The sequence below is a fragment of the Diaporthe batatas genome (assembly GCF_019321695.1).
Source record: "Diaporthe batatas strain CRI 302-4 chromosome Unknown Contig00006, whole genome shotgun sequence".
Taxonomy (NCBI): domain Eukaryota; kingdom Fungi; phylum Ascomycota; class Sordariomycetes; order Diaporthales; family Diaporthaceae; genus Diaporthe; species Diaporthe batatas.
Window position 1 is genome coordinate 967,326 of NW_025408553.1, and position 18,675 is coordinate 986,000.

At 54.8% G+C, this 18,675-nt stretch overlaps 5 protein-coding genes across 5 annotated transcripts; all 5 read right to left on the reverse strand.

Moving 5' to 3' along the window:
- Positions 1–69: 69 nt before the first annotated feature.
- Positions 70–3,172, reverse strand: KVR01_005807 (uncharacterized protein). The gene is made up of 6 exons (XM_044785767.1): positions 2,067–3,172; positions 1,776–1,989; positions 1,434–1,708; positions 779–1,358; positions 620–720; positions 70–548 (listed from the first exon to the last, which is right to left on the reverse strand). The coding sequence occupies exons 1-6, from the start codon at positions 2,316–2,318 to the stop codon at positions 321–323; spliced, it is 1,650 nt and encodes a 549-aa protein (XP_044644610.1). The 5' UTR covers positions 2,319–3,172; the 3' UTR covers positions 70–320.
- Positions 3,173–3,212: 40 nt separating this feature from the next.
- On the reverse strand, positions 3,213–7,610 carry KVR01_006037 (uncharacterized protein). The gene is made up of 2 exons (XM_044782580.1): positions 7,327–7,610; positions 3,213–7,239 (listed from the first exon to the last, which is right to left on the reverse strand). Exons 1-2 carry the CDS (start codon positions 7,380–7,382, stop codon positions 4,053–4,055), a joined length of 3,243 nt encoding a protein of 1,080 aa, XP_044644840.1. The 5' UTR covers positions 7,383–7,610; the 3' UTR covers positions 3,213–4,052.
- Positions 7,611–7,752: 142 nt separating this feature from the next.
- Positions 7,753–11,854, reverse strand: KVR01_005980 (ubiquitin-ubiquitin ligase UFD2). The gene is made up of 5 exons (XM_044784524.1): positions 11,643–11,854; positions 11,286–11,544; positions 10,817–11,228; positions 10,552–10,765; positions 7,753–10,482 (listed from the first exon to the last, which is right to left on the reverse strand). Exons 1-5 carry the CDS (start codon positions 11,703–11,705, stop codon positions 8,194–8,196), a joined length of 3,237 nt encoding a protein of 1,078 aa, XP_044644783.1. The 5' UTR covers positions 11,706–11,854; the 3' UTR covers positions 7,753–8,193.
- Positions 11,855–11,992: 138 nt separating this feature from the next.
- KVR01_006277 (SNARE-binding exocyst subunit SEC6) lies at positions 11,993–14,699 on the reverse strand. The gene has a single exon (XM_044794111.1). It carries the CDS (start codon positions 14,666–14,668, stop codon positions 12,293–12,295), a length of 2,376 nt encoding a protein of 791 aa, XP_044645080.1. The 5' UTR covers positions 14,669–14,699; the 3' UTR covers positions 11,993–12,292.
- A 975-nt stretch (positions 14,700–15,674) lies between these two features.
- On the reverse strand, positions 15,675–17,456 carry KVR01_005830 (uncharacterized protein; the record flags this gene model as incomplete). Its single annotated transcript, XM_044793810.1, has 1 exon — positions 15,675–17,456. The coding sequence occupies one exon, from the start codon at positions 17,454–17,456 to the stop codon at positions 15,675–15,677; it is 1,782 nt and encodes a 593-aa protein (XP_044644633.1).
- Positions 17,457–18,675: the final 1,219 nt, after the last annotated feature.

Consider the following 18,675-nt stretch of genomic DNA (forward strand, 5'->3'; position numbering starts at 1 on the left):
TGTCAGCTTCCACTCATAAGTTCTGATAATCCAAACGCACTGAATTCAACTGAAACTGTGAGACCGGTTTCCGTTTTGCGAACACCTTTTTGAATCGTAGAGGCAAAGCCTAGCCAGTCGTCAGTTAAAGACACTGGTTGCATATGTGGACATGATGGCACCAGGCACTCTAAATTCAGAGGAAATCAGCAGCTTTAGCTGAACAGCCCAGCCCGTGTCTTCACCTCCGGTCACTCGACAAAAGCAAGATTCCCCGAGTATCGAAAATTGACAACAGTCTATTATTTTTACCACATTGTCTATATACAGAAAGCCTCTTCTCAGTGCGCAAATCTAAAGTCGAGCCTCTTGTTGCCCTGGTCCTTGGTAGTCTTCAGATACTCGTCCCTCTGCTCGGGCGTCATGGAGCTCCAGATCTTATCTCGCGAGGCATTGCGCCACTTGTAGTAGAACTTGATAAAGATTATGAGTGCTGTCGTCCAAGCAATGATTCCCAGGAGCACCTTGTTGCCTGTTCGGTAATAAGGCGCATCTTCAGTGCGGTAGATCTAAGACTTCGGTCAGTACAAGGGCGTAAGGGAGGAAGAAGATTGCAAGACCAGTGTTGGGTATTACTCACATTGGACGAGATGATACTGCCGGCTTGCACCGTCATGTTGTAGAGGGCTGACCCAACAGTTCGTGTGCGAACGGACCCTGCGTTGCGCGAGGTGATTCCCACTAGAGAAGCTACCGTCAGCATACATACATGGCCCAGCTTGCCGAGCACGATACTCACCAATAATAGCGTGGACGTATGGGTACCCAACAAGCAGGGCCGAGCAGGCGTACCACGCCCAGGGGCTCGCACCCGCGGGCATGAGCTCCAGCGCGAGCACGAGCGGGAAGCACCAGACCATGCTCACGAGCACGATGCCGAAGCGGTTGTTCCACCTCTCCGACACCCAGGTCCACCACAGCAGCTGGATCCCGAAGAGCACGTACGCGGGGATGGTGAGCAGGTTGGTCCTGAAGGTGTCGAACCCCAGCGACTTGAGGTTGAGGGTCAGGTACGCCGTGATGGGCGTCGCGGGGATGGTCCATGTGAGCCCCAGCAGGTAGATGGGCCACAGGTCGTAGTCGCAGAGCGCCTCCCAGAGGAGCGTGAGCGTGAGGCCCTGCCGGTTGTGCATCCCGCCCTTTGCCGGGTCGTCGCGGAGGACCCGGTTGACCATGATCTTCTCCTCCCTCTCGCTGAACCACCCGTCGCGGCCTCGGAACCGCCCAGCGGTCTGCGTTGGCGAGGGGGGCAGGTAAAAGCCCGCGATAATTCCGATTATGGTCGTTAGACCGCCCTCGAGGGCGAACAGCCACCGCCACTAACATCACCAGGCGTCAGCATTTTGCGTGTTGAAGAACGGTTGCGCCAGGCTCTATAGAATCTTGGAACTCACCCCGGCCCATCCGGTTACAGCACGCAGGTGCAAAATACCATATGCCAGGAGGGCGGATATGATCTGCGTCGTTATATACGAGCCCCAGAAGAAGCTAAGGCGGATCGGAAGCTCTTTCGACTTGTAGAAGAAGCTCAGGTAGAGCACGACGTCCGGGATAAATCCCCCCTCGACGAGACCCAGGAGGCAGCGAGTCGCATAGAATGTCTTGTAGTCCGTCAGGCGGCACTGGCAAATCGATACGACCGACCACAGGACCATCTGAATCGGGATCCCTGTCGCCTGTTGTAAGTACACATACCAATTCCAAGTAAGGAAGATCGGTCCTGGTATTTCACATACAGACATCTGGGCCGAGTTTCTTCGATAGCATCTGGGATGGCAGTTCGGCGCAGAGAAAGCTCAGGTAGAAAATTGTCTGCCCGGTGTTGTATTGGTTCGTGGTCATCCCCAGATCCTTCAACATGTTGTCGGACAAAGCCTGTGTGATGTTCCCACGGTCCAGCTGAAGGCAGAAGAACATGAGGCAGACAAAGGCGCAAATCTTCATATCGATCTAGTTCACAAGTTCAGATTAGTACACGGCTGCCCTGATTATTTCTTTTCTGACTCTGTCTTCTTAGTATCACTTACCCTCCTGACTAGCCTCTTTTCCTCATTCTCACTCCATTCGAAATGGGGATCATAACGGTGAGCGCCTTCATACTCCGGAATCGGCTTGTAATTGTCGATCCCACCACCACTCGCCCACACTCCGCCCTCGCTCTCCCCCAGCCTCACAGAAGAAGGCTTAGAAGATGTCGAGCACTCGACAGCATCCTTTGCGAACTCGAGGTCCTTGGCATCCTGGCCTTCGGGGGAAGGCGGTGCTGTTATCCTGGACATGGCAGCGGCTTGAGAATTTGTCTTGGCTCGCAACCCAGATTGGGCTTAGAGGAAGCGCCGCACGGCAAGACAAGATAATAAGGCTGAAGGGCAAGAGGGTCTATAGTGTGGTGTGAAGCACAAGACGGTAGGGCGGCGACAAGCATTCTGGGCGCGGCTGGGCAGAGGCATATTCATATATAAGAACTTGTCATGAGTGGTCCGCACGCTTGCAGATCAACCGAAAAGCCCAGGCCCATGCCACATAATGACGATGGGATCCCCAGTCTCTGGCTACCCGGCCAGCCGGGCTTGCAGAAACTTTCCGCAGACCTTCAGGTCGGAAGTGGCGAGGGATATGGGGAGGGGGCACGCGCGGGTGGGTGAGGATGATGTGATCTAGGCTAGTGGTAGCATGTAAGGCAATGATCCCAGAAGTTTTGGTGTGGGGGGACACAGGAACGGGAGAACGGATCCAGGCCTGCGTCGCATCCAGATCAAATGCGACACTCGCCGCATGAGAAGGTTCATTCTCGGCTGTCGGCCTGGTCGTGTGTTTCTCTTTCCTTCAGCACCCTCGACAGGACATAATTCACGGTCCGCACAATGACAGAGATGCCGGCTCACCTTGTGGCACAATGTTGGCTCGACTCAGGTACGAGAGACTGAGTACATATGATCCAGGGGATAACAATATGGCTAGGAATGTCCAGTGCCGGACAAGGAATCAATTACAAAAAGACCCACTATGAACAGCATAAACACACGCGGCGGAAAAGCATCGTCAATTAAGTAGCGTACCCGCATTGCAATGCGCTGCTGATCATCCGACTGCTGGAGACGGCAGCCGGTGGACAGGTCGAATCCGACACGACAGGCCCACTGAGACGCAGCAACGAAGAGCCCACAGGCATGGCGAGTTTCCCAAGACATCAAGAACAGCTTTCAGCTGAACTAGACGCAGGAGGAGGCGTTGAGTTGGGGGGGGGGGGTGGTTGTGTACTGTGTACGGGAAAGACGTGGAGACTTTGACGGGCTAAGACGAGAAGACTTGTCTTCCGGGCATTGAGAGCATTGTGCAACAAGATGCGATATGGCGCAACACCACGGGCGGGCCAATGGGCGCCTTATCCACCTACAAATGGGATCCAGTCTTGTTCGTATGGCTTGGTTTCAAAAAAAGGGGAGAAAAGCCGGGTGGGGGATTTTGAATGCTGTTCGAATCTTCAGTGCTTGGCAGCGACCATTTCGTTGCTTGAGTCGAGGGGAGGGGGCATTCATGGATGCGAGGGATTGGATTGCGTGCTCGCCGCCTCAAATGCCAACATCGATAAGAAGTCGGAAGCCCCCAGCTGAGACAGCAATCCGGCCGACAACCGACCGTGAACGAGAATATTTCGCAATGATGCATGCATGCTGCACGCTGCAAGCGAGAAACGCAGAAGGGATTCAATGTTGTAACAAAATGACGATGGCTAGTTGGTGCGTGTTATCTTGCTTCATGAGTGTTGATGGCTATGGAATTTATCGACAAGGGAAAGTTGGGGGTATCATGCGTGATGGACTGTTGTCTGGTGAAGAGCAAAACAAGCAAAAGTCAACAACAAATGGGCCCTCCGATGATATGCTGCAGTCCCAGAAACATACTCCGAGCTTGTGTCCAAGGAACGACGGGGGGAGGGGGGAGGGAGAGGGACAGACAGACACAAGCTCATGCTCCCCACGATTCAAAACAAAGTAATCAATTGGATTCGCTTAGCCACTCTCCTCTTCGATCGGCGCTGGCTCCTGCGCGGTCAGTTCCACAGTCGAGCTCTCAGCAGTATCCGTCTCGCCCGTCGCCGCCGTGGTCGTGGGCGTGTCCTCCTCGTCCAGCGCGGCTGGCGGCTCCTCTGGCAACGTGTCGATAGCAGCCGGCGCCGAGGCCGAAGCCGCCGCGGCCGTAGCGGCCTTCCTCTCCTTATAAAGCCTCAGCCTTTCCTCCCGCTGCCGCACCAGCTCCTGCTCCGCCTCGATGGCCTTGTCCCTCCTCCCGTCGACGTCCTCGCGCCTGACCACCCTCCTGAGACCCTCGCTGGCCTGGATCAGGCCGTCGATGCTGATGGCGTGGTTGGTCATCTGGTGGTTGATGTAGGTGTACACGGCCGCGGGGCTGTCGCAGCCCAGGAGCTGCTGCTCGTTGAGCTTGAGCAGCGCCAGCGCCACCTGGAACAGGAACGTGCTGCCGTCGCCAAAGCACAGCACCACGTCCCACACCCGGAAGAGCGCCTCGGCCGACAGGCAGTCGGTGAAGACGGACAGGAACCACTGGAACGTCATGGTCTCGAGAGCGATGCCCAGGTCGTCAAAGTGCGCCGAGAGTCGTGGAAGGACCTCGGCCACGTAGCTGCGCAGGACTTGCTGGTCCGCCCGGGAGGCCAGGAGGCTATGGTCGTAGTAGCCTGACGGGAGGATCTTCTCGATGATGCAGACCAGGATCCAGAACGCCTCCTCAGCAGAAGGCATGATGAGAAGCAGGTTGGCAGTGATGAGGTTCATGCCTTGGCAGTAGCCGACTTCGGGGTTGCGGCGGGAGTATGCCAGGAGCACCTCGTTGAGCTTCTGCACGCCCGGTCCCTTGCGGAAGAAGATATTGTCAGTCAGGGTCCGGTTGATGTCGGCGCGGATCTGCTGAGCCACTTCTGGGTTGTCGTCCGCCTCGGTACGGTTGACAAGATCGTCATAGTAGCCTGGGACGCGCATGTTAAGCGCACCCGAGCATTCGGCCCAGATCTTGGATCTTATCAAGACAGGTATGCCGCCAAGCACCAGGCGGTTGAATTCATTCCACTTTGCCCGGCCGACCTTGCCCTTGTTGGCCCAGTTGGCAACGCCAATCAGCTCGCCGTCAGCCACCCGCGCCTCCGGCATCATGGCCGTGGCCTTTTGGAATCGTGCCGCGGCAGCTTCTGCGGCAGAGGCGTTGGCAGCTTCGCCTTCGCGCCGCCGCTCGGCCCTGACCTTGCGCAGGAAGTCATTCCAACGGACAGTCTTCTCCCGCTGCAGTCCGTCGTGCACCTCACTAAGTTGTTGGAGCAGAATTCTGACGGGCTCGGCATCCTCCTTGACCAGGGTGCCAGACGCTGGCTCCTCCGCCACGGTAACGGGCTCCTCGCTCACCGCGGCCGTGGGGGTTATGGCGGGTGGGATGAAGCCACGGTCATCTTCGACAGCAATCAAGGCAGGGGACCTGGGCATCGGTATCTCGCCGCCCTCCATTACCTCGATCGTCGGCGCACTAATCGACGGGGTATGTGACAGCAGCTCGGTGTTGAATGTCGCAATCTTCAGATAGTCCTGCCACCTCTTAGGTCGGCTCTCGTCGCGGGCGTCCTCGGCCGACGATGGCGTGCTTGGCCGTTCATCGCTTCCGGCATCCCACTTCATGCTGCCAACATCCTCAGCTGACACGGGCGACATGTTGACGCGGCCATTAGACAGCGTTTCTGTACGACTCCCTCTCTTGAATTGCTTCACCATCTGCTGAGCATCGCGCTGCCTCTTCTTTCGTCGCTGGTCGTAGATGAACCCGAATCGGTCAGTCAGGTACTCTGAGCCGGCGTAGTTGTTGTAGAGCCGTGTGAGGGTGGGCGGCTGCTCCTCAGGCGGGAGGATGCTGTCCATCTCGACGGGTCCAAACGACTCCTGGCGCACAGCCAGTTCACCCGAGGGATCCGTTGCCATCGTGTCCCACCGTTCCTGCGCCTGGGTGCGGGCAGAAGAAACAGTCTGTATGTTGTGCTGGGTAGCAGTGCGGCGCATGGCCGCCAGCGCCCCCCTAGGGCCTCCCTGATTGGAAACGGCTCTGGCAGAGGTGCTCGTCTTTGCGCTCGAGGCGGATGGAGTCCGTAGCGAAGCGGCAGCGTTCGTACTGTGGGCTCGCCCCCTAGACTCGGAGTCTCGTCCTACAGAGGCCCCACCACCCGCAACCATGCGCAGCACGGAACTTGCCAAGGAAGTCTTCCTGTTGGTGTTCACGGAGTGAATACTCGAGGCGCGGCTCGAGCTCTTGGCCGAGGCCTGCTCCGGCGGGTTGAACAAATCCTCCTGTATCGTCGGCCTGCGGTCAGGCGCCGGCGCCCTGACGACAGTCTGCTTGCCAGTGTCGCCGTTGACGCTGCTCGCCCTGCTGCCCGTGGCCTTGTTGGACCCCCAGAGGAATTCCTTCCAGCCCTTGGACTTGTTCTCGGTGTCTGCCGCGTTCGACGTGTTCCTAACACGGATCGTGGCCCCGTTCTCCCCCGCGTATAGGCCCGGGCCACGTGCAAAGTCTTCCGACATGGCGTCCTCGACCAACTCCTCCACGCCCCCCTTCCGCGCCCCCGAGTTCCTGGCCTCGCGCTCGATGGCCTTCAGCCTGGTCTCGAGATCCATGTTGGACAAGCCACACTCCAGAATGATCTTCCGTAGAGCCCTCTCGCGTTCATCAGAGCGCCGCCGCAGGGCCGATATCTGGGCGTCACGCGCGGCGAGGTCCTCGGCTATGGAGCGCACCAGGCCCAGGGCGCCATGCCGCTCTATGAGCCGGTTGAGATGTGCATCGTCTGCCACATGCAGGGCCCCCGGCAGGTTCTGCTGGAAGACATGCGTGTCATCCTCGAAGAGGGCGGTCCGTGGGCGGGTCGAAGAGGCCAAGGGTTTGTCTGCAGTGGTCAGGAGCGTCTCGACGATGGCCGAGGGGCGCGTCGGCGTATCCTCCCGCAGTGGCGGAGGTGGTTGGATGAAGGGGACAGCAGCGCTCGCGCTCGCGCTCGGGGTGGCCTCGTCTGCGCCGTCCACGGCAGCTGGGGCGGGCGAGGGCGAGGACGGGGTGCTGGGTGCGTCGTCGTCGCGCGGGGAGACGGGCGAGAAGCTCGGGAAGGAGACAAGGGACTTGTCTGATTCGGCTATCGAGGCGGCGGAGCTGGAAGGCTGTGATGTCAGCTTGCCCCTCCTCCTGCTGGTCGCGCGCACCGTCGCCGATCTGTGAGATATGGCCGAGTGGACAGACGCTTGTGAAATGGAGCGCTCGAGCTCAAGCGGAGATGTTGAAGCTTCGGCATCCATCTTGGCGTGTCCGGCTGAACATGGCTGTGTGGGAGTGTGTATGTATGTGCGTGTTGTGAGGCTCGGTTTGACGCGTAGATCAGCTTGTGCGGGCAGGCCTGGCAGGTCGGTTCTGGCCCCTGCACTGGGTCACCACCAGTCGAGCAGATGTCGCGTTGCCGGTTCTGAGACTGAGACCAAAAAGTTGCATGAGTCGTCAGGAGGCAGCCTAGGCATGCAGCGAATAATGTGAATCATATGTAATGACGATATGGGTTACGGGTTATCAGTTATGCATACTTAAGTAAGGGTGCAAGCCCCTCTAGGTATAAATAGTAATAATATTCGTTCGCCGGGGGATTGTCCATGTGCCAAGCACGGTTATCTGAACCGCGCATCCACCACCGGCACGAACCTTATATTAACCTTTGGCGGTGATCATTCGATTTGCCTGGACCACGCCAATCATGACATCAAGATTCCAATTGTCGAATAGTCCTCATTCGTGATGTTTCATTCTTCATAATCGGCTCTGCAAGCTCTACCTAAAACCCAATCAGGGTCCAGTCCTGGGCCCAGCTTAGCCTCAACATAGGCGACGCGCTTTGGCCCCGCGCATTCCCCCCACCATCATTGCTCGAAGCTGTCGTGCGGTCCCGCCATCTCGTCTTGCCCCAACTCCAGCAACATCTATGCAACCAAGAAAAGCTCAGCATGTTTTACTGCCCCGTTACTTCCGTCCATCCTACTTTGCATACGCGTGAACGCTGTCTCGAGAGAAAAGAAGAGCCCTAGCTAGCGATGCATTGCCCCGTAGTGTATTAATCCGGGATCAGCCCTCGCTTGTGTCCATCTGGTCGCCAGACTTAGCCTTCGCAGCAGCCAGCTTCTCCGCCTTCCATGCCTCGATCTGCCGGCGCAGGTCATCCGCAGGAACAACATCATCAATCGTCATTGGCTGCCGAGTGAAAGGGTCCTTCTCGTCTGAGAGAAGATGTTGGATAATTGTAGACCTGTCGACAACGTTCTGCGATGGTAGAATGACTGGGTCCTTCATCAGGTCGCCAATCAGCGGATCTTCGAACTCGGACGGGATTTCACCCAGGTCCAGGTCGGCCTGATCCAACTCCTCCTTCGCCTTGGCAATTCGGGCAGTCAGGTCGCTCCAGGCGGCCAGCTCTTCAGGAGCCTTGAGTGCCTTCTTGGCCATGATGTCAGACGCCCTGTCGAAAGTCGCCGCTTTGTATGACCGGCCATCCGCTGCCACTGCCTCCACGAAGGTCTGAGCACTCCCCAGGTTCAGGAAGATGTCCACGAGATCAGGGAGAAGCGTCTTGGCATTGAAATGGTACTTGTCCGGATTTTCGACCTTCAGATTCTGGCTCTTGGGGCTCACCAGCGTGTCCAGGTTGTAGTCAAGCATGCCTGCGAGACGTGCCACAATCTCGGGCATGGTGAATGACTCGCTCAAGGCATTAGTGAAGAGTTTCATCATCGCGATCGTCTCGTTCGCGAGCTGCATGTACGATGTTGCTTGGCCCTCAACACTGTGCAGCTCTTCCTCTTTCTTCTGACGGTCCTCTTGCGACAAGCCTTGGTTCTCCCTCAGCTCCTTCTGCAATTCGTGGATTTTCGGGAACTTCGACAACGCCTCGTCCATCACATATGTTGCGTCGTTTAGGAGGAGGTTGACAAATCGGACGAAAAATTGACGATCCGTGCGGCTCTGTCGTGCTAATTGGTCACGGTAGAAGTCGTTGGTCCAGATGCACTTAATGATCTGGAAAATCTCGTATCGAATGTTGAACTTGTCGTAGAACTGGGTATGAGCTCCAGTTGACTCGGCCTCGATGTAGAACTTCATTACTGCGTGTAGTAGGAAATTGTTGGCAAACTTGGAGTTCGTCAGAGTATCGCCAAGTACGCCCTTCTTAGAATGATACATCGGCCAAGTTCCTGAATAGAGGAGTGTGACCAGTGTGGACTTGAGGTAGGGATTCCGGACATATTCGGATGACTCGAGGAATGCCACGCACAGAGCAATCATCTCATCACCGACAGCAGACAAGATGATTCCTGGAAGGTACCGGAACACAAATTTGAAGTTGTCAACAACGTCTTGGAGGGCATACTCTGGCAAGCACTGGAAGGCCTCTGGCTGTTGTTTCGGCAGAGGCAGCTTCAGTTGCCCGTCTGGTTTGTAATCTGATTGGCTTGCGACTCGGAGCAGCCACACCGCCACGTACCTCATGAAGTGAAGGGACCTACCCTGCATCTTCTCATCGAGCAAAACCCCTTCGATAGCAAACTTGAGAGACATGGACTTCTCCAGAAGCTCCGTGTGGCGGCGCAAGCTGGTCTCGAAGAGGGCCAATTGTGTGGGCGAGTTCACGAACTTGACGCGCTCGGCCTCCATGAGCTTGAGATTCTTCTCGTAATATTTAATGTCCTTGTCAAGGGTCTTCAGCTTTGTGTTCGCAGCCTCGCTGCCGTAGTGGTGCGCGGCCAAGGTCAAAAAGAACACCTCAGAAATAAAGTTCGATTCACCACCAAGTTTCTCGGAGTAGAATTCGTCCGACTGGGACTGGTCGGCATTAAGCTTTGTTTCCTCTTTGATGTCGATACGTGGACTCCGCTTGAAGTAGCCGACGTCGATCCTGTCAACCTTTGAAAAGGTAGTGTCCATGAACGGCTCGCACAGGTGGTCCAGGATCACAGTTACGTTCATCATGAACCCGTCCGAGGCGACCTCCTTGGGGTTGACTTGGATGGCTCGTCTCTTGTGGTTAGTGTTCATGATGTAGGCGAACCAGTCCAGGAGCTTGTGCCGCGTTCCCAGACTGGCGCGGACGAAGGCATTGACAATGTCCTTAAGGTCAAATTGGTGTGCATTGAGAGTGACTTGGAGGGCGCTCTGCGAGTTCTTAATTGCGCCCCGATCGAGCGTTCGAGGGCCAGCAAAGTATGCCTTCGTAACCTCAGTCTGGAGAGGTGATATCCGGAAGAATGGGCCAAGCATCGTGTGCTTCTCGATCCCGGGAGCAGACTGCGCCATAAGGAACGTAGGATGGTTGGCCAAGGCGTCCAGCAACGGAGGGAACTTCGAGTACAGTTTGAGGGCCTGGATTCAAGTCAGAAATTCTGGTTCGTGGTGGCGTTCGAGACCTGGCCAGAAGGAAGAGTGGCTTACATTCACGTGTGGCCTGTAGTCGTCATTCATAGACATGGTTGACAACTGGGTGCTTATATCAACCATCGCCTTGACAAACAGATCCACTATTGAGTCATCGTCCGGGATGCGAGCTACAGCCTCTTGTATGAACTCGAGGCAGATCCCGCTCTCATGCTCGATATCCCGTAGAAGATATGGCACGAGTGTGTCATGTTTGGGGTTCGACTCGCGGCTAGCAAACAAGGGTTAGTCCTGAACCTCGGTCATTCCTAATGAAGCATACCTGAACAAATCTGGGAGGGTAACGGCAAAGATGGCATAACTCATGCACAGTCGTTTGACCTCTTGTATGACGGCCTCTTTCTCGGCCGTCGGCGAACGCAGGCTCTTCTTGGTCTGAACTACCCGCTTCCAGCACGCCAGCATGTAGTCCATCAGCGGCTTCTCTTGTGGGTAACTGCTCGCAGCCTCCAAGATTGCTTGCTCGACGTTCTCTGATAACAGCCGCAGCGGCCCGTTGGGGTTCTGCTCCTGCAGTTCGGAAGTCAAGCCGGGCAAGAATGTCAGCCTACGGCCGTGTAAGTCTGTCTGCCGGCTCTCGTCGAGTGTTACTCGGAAAATCTGGCCGATGATCTTGTCGGACCAGTCTTCAATAGACTCGGGGGCATTTCGCTTGGCGGGTGGCATGGAGGATGCTGAAGTCCGATTAACGTCTGGATCTGGAGAGGGGCGCTTCGTCCTGAGATTTGTACCTGGAGAGGGCGACGATGCCCCTTTTGACCCGACACCGAGCTGCGTGAAGGGGTTTGCTGCTGCTGGTGATTGGCTCCCCGATGCGGCTGTGATGTTGATCTTGGTCCGCTTGACACCCGGCTCCTCTGTGGCTTCGGCGGACGAGCTCGGTGCAGGTGGGTTGGAAGATGCAGCGGACTGCGATGCTTGGCTGCCGTCTTCATTGCTCGCTGGAGGGGCGTTGGTGGACCCAAGCTTCTCCAGACGCCGTCGGCGGATCTGTCTCGACGCATGGCCGGTTAGCATCCAGTATGGGCATTTGGCACGACCGCCACCCCAGTTGACAAGGCCGAGGGGGCCGATCGAGTTGCTCGTACCTGTTCCATCTTCTCCTTGTCGGGAGCTTCAGGCATGCTCGGGGGCTGCTCGTTAGGATCCATCTTTGCAGACCTGTGTGGCAGCAGCAGTGAGCGAAGAGGTGGCTGTCGGGCGAGTAGTTATTCTCGGTGTTGCCCCTCGGTCCTCAATCAGAGAGGCGGGCTGATAAATGCAGGCCAGGCAGGCGGTGGGATGGATGGATGGATCTACGTGCCTGGCCTGCCTGGGGAGTGCCTGCCGAGCTCCAGGCGATGACGGAAGACCCCAAGGGTCCTGTAGCCGGTATCCGTACTTATGTAAGCAGCGTCTTCTAATCGATAGAACGGGATAGAAGTCAGATGTTCCTTTTCGAGAAATTATTATTAGGTATAGTGCTCAGTTGGCCACACTTTATCAACGTCCGACGTAACGGGTTCGTACAATAACTACCAGCTACTCGCGCTTCCAACCAAAGAAGGGGTCCTGAATCTACAGCTTGTTGAACCAACGTAACGCCAAATCACGGCAGATGCCCTTGGCCCACCCAAAGAAGCAATCAGACCGCTGGAAAAGCAAACGCCGGACGCCCTGAATCGACGACGGTGACGTGGAAAAGCAGAACATTGCTCGGTACGACCAGGGCGCCTTATGAGATTCCCCGGTCCAGACTCTACTTAATCTTGCCCATGATCGTCTCAGGACCCCTGTCGACGACGATGGACGCCGCCCTGCTCTTAACAGCGTTCAGCATGCTCCTCTCAAAGTCGTCCCTCGACCTTAGCACCGCCTCCACCCATCCGAGCTGCAGATCCCAGTGGGACCGCTTGAAGTTCTCAAAGACGTCCGGTATCGCCTCCTTTGGCTGTGTCAGCAGCTCGAGGAAGTTCTCCGTTACTCGCCAGGTCCCCTTAATCACCTCGCCGACATCCGGCCTCTCCAGCTGGTCGAAAAAGTCAAATGCCGCAGACAGGTCATCAAACAGCTTGTCGCTGAAGTTGTCAGACCTTCGGAACTTCGCCCCCTTGTTCCTGACCGACGACAGGTATCTGACGAGGAGCTCATCTGCGAAGATCTCGATGAATATGTCCACTATGCTGTGGTGAAGCACCATCTTGTAGTCCTCAACGTAGTCCTGGAAGGTATAGATGATCTGCTTCATCGCCTGGCCGGTGTACCACTTTGGCGTAAAGAAGTCTGACATCACGGACCTGAAGTCCACGGCGAAGATGAGGCGTGCGAATTTGGTGATACACCATGTGCTGAAATCCACATAGCCGTCACGAAGGGCCGCGACCTCATTCTCGGCACGTTCCATGTATTGTGGCGTGACCAGGGGCTCAAACTTCTGCTTGAAGCTGGTCAGGTATCCGAAGCGGTTCTCCTCCTCGTTATCGTCGATGCAGGCGATCTGGTCGTTGGCGGTCGCCACGAGCCAGTCGTGAAGGGTCTGGAATCCGTCAAGCTCGGGTTCTTTTCCTGATTCAAATCTGATCGCCTCTGCTTCCAGCATCTTCTGCCATGATTCTTGCCTCTGTCGCAATCTTAGAAACATGGCATCCACCACGCCCTCAACCACGTCTGCTCGCTGAGAGCCTGCGGCGCCATCAAGCTGTTCTCTGAGCATCCTCCACATATCCACAAGGTTCTTAGTACGGAAGTATCCATACTCGTCCGCGTCCAGGTTTGCTCCCTCCACATTGCGGTTGTTGAAATCCTTCTGCTCTTGTTTGAAAATCCGGTCCACCCACTCGTCCAGGAACTTTATAATCACCGAACGGAAGTCACGGACCAAGTCTGCCTCCCTGTTATCGATGACGTGGGGAACTAATTGGTCTTCTTTGAAGCCCAGTTTCTTCATCCTCTTGTAGTATTTCTCTGGCCAATTGATAACCTCGAGTGTGTTGGCAGAACTACTCTCGGGGTCGTCGACGATGCCAATCAGGAAGTCGTGCATCAGGCTGTGGTATATGTCTGCGTACGCCTTGAAGATCTTCCACTTCTTGGGCATCAGAGGAACCATCCCTATGCGAACCGCGTTGAGATCATTGAAATACCACTTCATGATCTTGTCTAGTTTTTCTGGGTCGTTGAGGAACTCCTCGCGGCTCTCCGTGAACTGCGCATCCGCATACGTTCTCACTGCCTTCATGAACCTGTCCTTGTAGCCTCGCACAGTCTTGGCCCCGTCGGTGATGCTTTGGAATCGGGTTGCCATTTCCTTGTGGTCCTTGAGCGCCTCCTGTAAGGCCAGGACTCTTTGGTCGCTCTTTTCCTCTGCCTCCATAATTACGGCGAATCGCACGATCAGTCCGTTGTTCTCGGCAGTGACAAGGTTGATCAGACTCTGCGCAATCAGGTCGATGTGTTCGTCAAACCAGTCGATTGCCCCATCCAAGCGCTCGAAATAATCCTCTAGCGTCGACTGCAGGTCCTGTTCTCCGCTCCGTTGTATTTGCTCGATGGCATCGTCTCGTATATTTCGCAGCTGCGTCAGCTCGTAGTGTATTGGAAGCAGGTTCGGCATGTTCTCCTGGTCCGCCTCGTCGGCACGGAGCATGTTCTCGACGCCCGCCAGCCTGTCGTTGAATGTCTCGAGGTTCTTCCGCATCGCCTCGACCGCGCCAAAGTTCCGGTGCGCCTGCGACACCAGGTTGATGGTGGCAAAGTCCTTGATCATGTTCTGCGACTCCGAGCACAGCTTGTCGATCTTCATCATCTCTTCTTTGATCTGCTGGACCGCCTTTTGCCCCTCGGTCAGCCCCGTCATTCCCGACTGTGTTGTTTCCAGCTGTTCGCGGAGGCCGCTCCGCAGTTGCCCGTCCACGGCGCCCTTCTTGCGGGTGAATTCCTGCTTCATCGCCGTGATCTTGTCGAGGTCGTCCGGGATGCGGAGGAGCTCGGAGAGCTTGACTTGAGGGGCGTCCATTGCCATCTTTGGTTCGGAGAGTTGAAGGCCGCACTGGCAGGTAGGCGGTTTGCAGCTCACACCATCGCTCGATGCAAGAGGGCGGATAGATGGGACGCCCGGTTGGAGTTGGATCAGCATGGACTCGAGGTGTCTAGAAGCTTATTAGCGGGTTGACGTCGGCCGGTGCCCCTGTCCTGGACCCACCCCCACAGCCGGGGAGAGCCGCAGTGCATGCAAATGAAGGGGTCCAAGCCCCGCTAATGCAGTACTCCTGAGTACAACTTGAAGGCTGGGCAGATGACTACCTAGGTACTGTGTACAAGTTGCAGCCACTTACCCTAGATCGACAGCTGGAAAGTGGGAAGTTTGTGAAGACTATCAACAAAAAGGCCTCTATTCAAGGATCTTGTTTCCTCAAGCTGTGTTGTCTTAGGATTGTGTGTGTGGAGGGCCAAGTTTTTGGCTGAGATTCCCTTTGTAAGATTGTGAGATTCATATAGCCACCATCTTAAGAGACCTAGTCTCGCCATATGACTGCTTGAGAGGTCACTAGCCCGTGGGCTACTTGTGTCCGCGATTCTAATTAACGCCGCCGTCAAGACGGTGCCCTTTAGCCTTGTCTGTACGTCATGAGGCCGAGGCCATGTGCACCTATCGTATCTTAACTACACCTAGGTAGTTGAAGATATCGTATGATTTTTAAACGCTACCGTATGAAGGCGCCGTCTATGTCCCCAGACGTGTGCGGAATAGAAGCGAAACCAGTCATTCACTCTATGGACCTTAGTATGCCCAGACTGATGGGTCAAGAGACTAAAGACCAACAATTATCTCCTCAATCTCGTAGTTTTGTCCTTGCTTTCTTTCTTCCTTTCTTTTTTTTTTCTTCCTTCCTTTTCTTCCTTCCTTCTTTCGCTGCTCCTAATACGTGTCCAAATCCACAGGTGCCGCGATTCTGCTTACGAGGATCATTTGGAATCCATAAAATCAAGCCATTCCTACCCTCCTCATGGTTGCCAAGATAAGATCAAATTGAGGGAAAAAACCATTGGAAATGAATGAACAACGAGGGGTAGCCGAAGGAGGAAAGACCAGATTCCAGGACCGCAGATATGGGACTTTTCCTCAAGATGAACTTCGCAGCTCATAAGAGAAGATCTGACGGCAGTAACAAGCTGATGTCAGTGACGAATGGCTCGGCGGCCCAAACGTGAGACTCGTCGGGGAGTCCCTTAGAAATCCTCGGCATCCAGTCCCAACGAGGAGCGAGTATCATTTTTCTGTCGCTATAAGGGATTTTGTTCTTCGGGAAGCATTCGTGGGGTCGAAAAGGGATGTTGGTGCGAGGCAAGGGCCACATCCCACAATGGGAGCTACCTCTCTGTCTCGCAAAGCCCGGTGGAGGCCGAGGCCGATAGCTCTTCCAGTTTTTAAACTCCACGTCTGGCGGCCAGTCAACTCTCTTGGAATCGGGAGCGTCAGCGGGAATCTCATTGAAGCAGGTTTCCATTGCCAGGACTGGTGACAGTCCATCAACCCTCCTGTTGCCCGCAAACAATTGGACCTGCAGCGGAGGCGGAGGCGCCGTCTGCACGAACTCGTCAATTAGTGCTTCGCTGAAGAATAGGCATGGGGCGTTGATGAGCTGGGAGTGGTGACTCACCAAAGCCTCATCCTGTTGAATCTGTTCTGCTCTCTCGTTCTGCTGGATCTTCTTGCGGATTCGCTTAGCTTCTGCAGCTTTCCTCTCGGCCAGCAGAGCGGCGTACTCACCGACGGTCTCTGGGAGGAAGAGAGACTTGTCTAGACTGAGATGTCGTGCTTTCTCTTGCATGCGGGCAAAGTTGATCCTCAGGCGCTCTTCTTTACTGAACCAGATGCGAGATTGACTCCAGCTGCCGTGAGTGTGATCGTAATTTGAGTTGGGAACAGCGAAGCTTAGCTGTGGCCTGGTACCCTGCTCAGCGGTCTTGTGAGGCTCGAATCCAGGAGGCGGACGGATGACCGGTGGGGTATCAAGGATATGAAGAGGTATAGCCTTGAAAGCAGCTGCTGAACTCTGGGCTCTTGACCGAGTTGGAGTCTTGGGGCTCTTTTCAATGACAGTGACCTCTGAGCTACTACAGGCACTGGTGCATTCATCCTCATATCCGCAGTCCAAGAAATTGGGCTCGATGGTGTGATGGGTGTCATTCGTGGATGAAGAGTAGCCACGCGCCCGACGAGTGTTGACAGAGTCAACGCTCGTCTGAGTCGCATCAGTATGTCGGCGTGGGCGGCCAACCCGCAGGGAACGGCCTGCAGATGACAATTGTTCCCGCATGGCGCGCGGCGCGGACGGCGGTGTGCGAAGGAACATATGATCAGGCAGCACCACAGTGTTGATTCGGGGATTGAAGATGGATGGGTCAATGTTATAGTTCTGAATGCCACCGGATGCTAGCGAGATTGGTATGTTGTCTGCAGTGTTTCTCTGCGATTGCTGCGACCTCTCGCGACGTCGACCGAGGAGTTGCAAGAGAGGCGAATCATGCTGGTCGAAGGACGGTCGATCCTCTTCAGATGGCATGGATCGAACTGGGGTTTGATTAGTCTTGTCTGCGATTGAGGTCTGGAATCGGAGAGGAATGCTGTTTGCGGCAGACGACGAGCTCTGTCCATCCCAACGAGAGGTCAATTTTGCCCGCCCATCACCAAGCGAAGTGTTGGTATTAGAGGTCCATTTCACCTGCTGTCCGACCTCGGGCCATTGCGGAGCAATGAAGCCAGAGGAGGTGATGACATTGCGGACCTTTTCCCGCGTCTCCTTCATCCGACATTTCTGTTCTTCGAGGCTCGGGCCATCTTTGAAAGCGCTCCTTGTGGGCCATTCCACGTTAAGAGACGCAGGTGGTTGCCTCCATGTTTCGTGGTTGAGTCCCCCCATGTTGAAATTTTCCTCGGTCCAGACGATCTGCTGTGAGATGAGATGCTGTTGAGCGACGGGATATCGGCGTCGACTTGGCCCTCAATCGACAGTATCTGACTGGAAAAGTGAAGGCGGGGAGTTGCCCAAACAACCTTGGAAGGCAGGTGTGATCAGCTGTCAAGTCGTCAAGCAGGAGTTTTGCATGTGGACGGTGCCAGGACTAGGGTTCGTTTTGATTCAAATTGAAGGAAGGCTGTGGCCGATAGGTCAATTCTTTGCAAAAGTGAGATGATACAAGACTCGGTGAGATCTCTGGGTGGGTGAAGGAAAAAAACGAGAAGGTAGGTGGCATTCTCAGTTCGGTTGTATTCACTCGATTCAATCAATCGTCAGTTTGCCGGTGGGCACTAGAGAAGGTCACTGGGACGGGTTACGCACTACTGCAGCGCAACTGTCCCGGCCAAAAGACCACAATTCCAAGTTCCCCAGACTTGGAATTCAGTACCTAGGTACCTACCTAGGTAGGTAGTTATAAGCACGTACTGGCACAGTCACCATGAATCACACGCCTTTCTAGTAACTTCTTAACTGTCATAATGCTTGTCTTCCTTCGAGACAAGTCGAAATAATTCCCTAGTAAATACAAACCAGCTATATTAAGGAAAACGAGTTGTGGAGAAAACGAGGTTATGGGAGTAGAGAAGATCTTGTATGAAGTTCTTTTCTGGATTAGGAGGTACCCTCCTTATGAGAAACTGCCTCTCTCTTCCTATAGAGGGGTTTTCTGCTTTAGGATGCCGGCTGACCGAGAGAGAATTCCTATCTTCCCCTCCCTACTAGAACTTCTTTAAATTTTAGCTTCTGCCAGGTCTAGTTCTACTACTTAAGCCCATTTTAGATGTAAATCTCTAGATGTAAATCTCTAGATGTAAATCTCTAGATGTAAATCTCTAGATGTAAATCTCTAGATGTAAATCTCTAGATGTAAATCTCTAGATGTAAATCTCTAGATGTAAATCTCTAGATGTAAATCTCTAGATGTAAATCTCTAGATCTAGTTTTGCTTCTAAAGTTCTAATGGTGTATCTAATTGTTAAATGAGCAAGGTCGAGGACTTGGACTTAAAGGAGGTTGGGAGTTTAGGAAGCGAGGTAGCGAGGTACTTCTACCCTTTAAGTTACCCGCTTCTTTTACTTTACAACCACTTTTTCTTTCTGCGACCGTTTTTTCTCTGGGT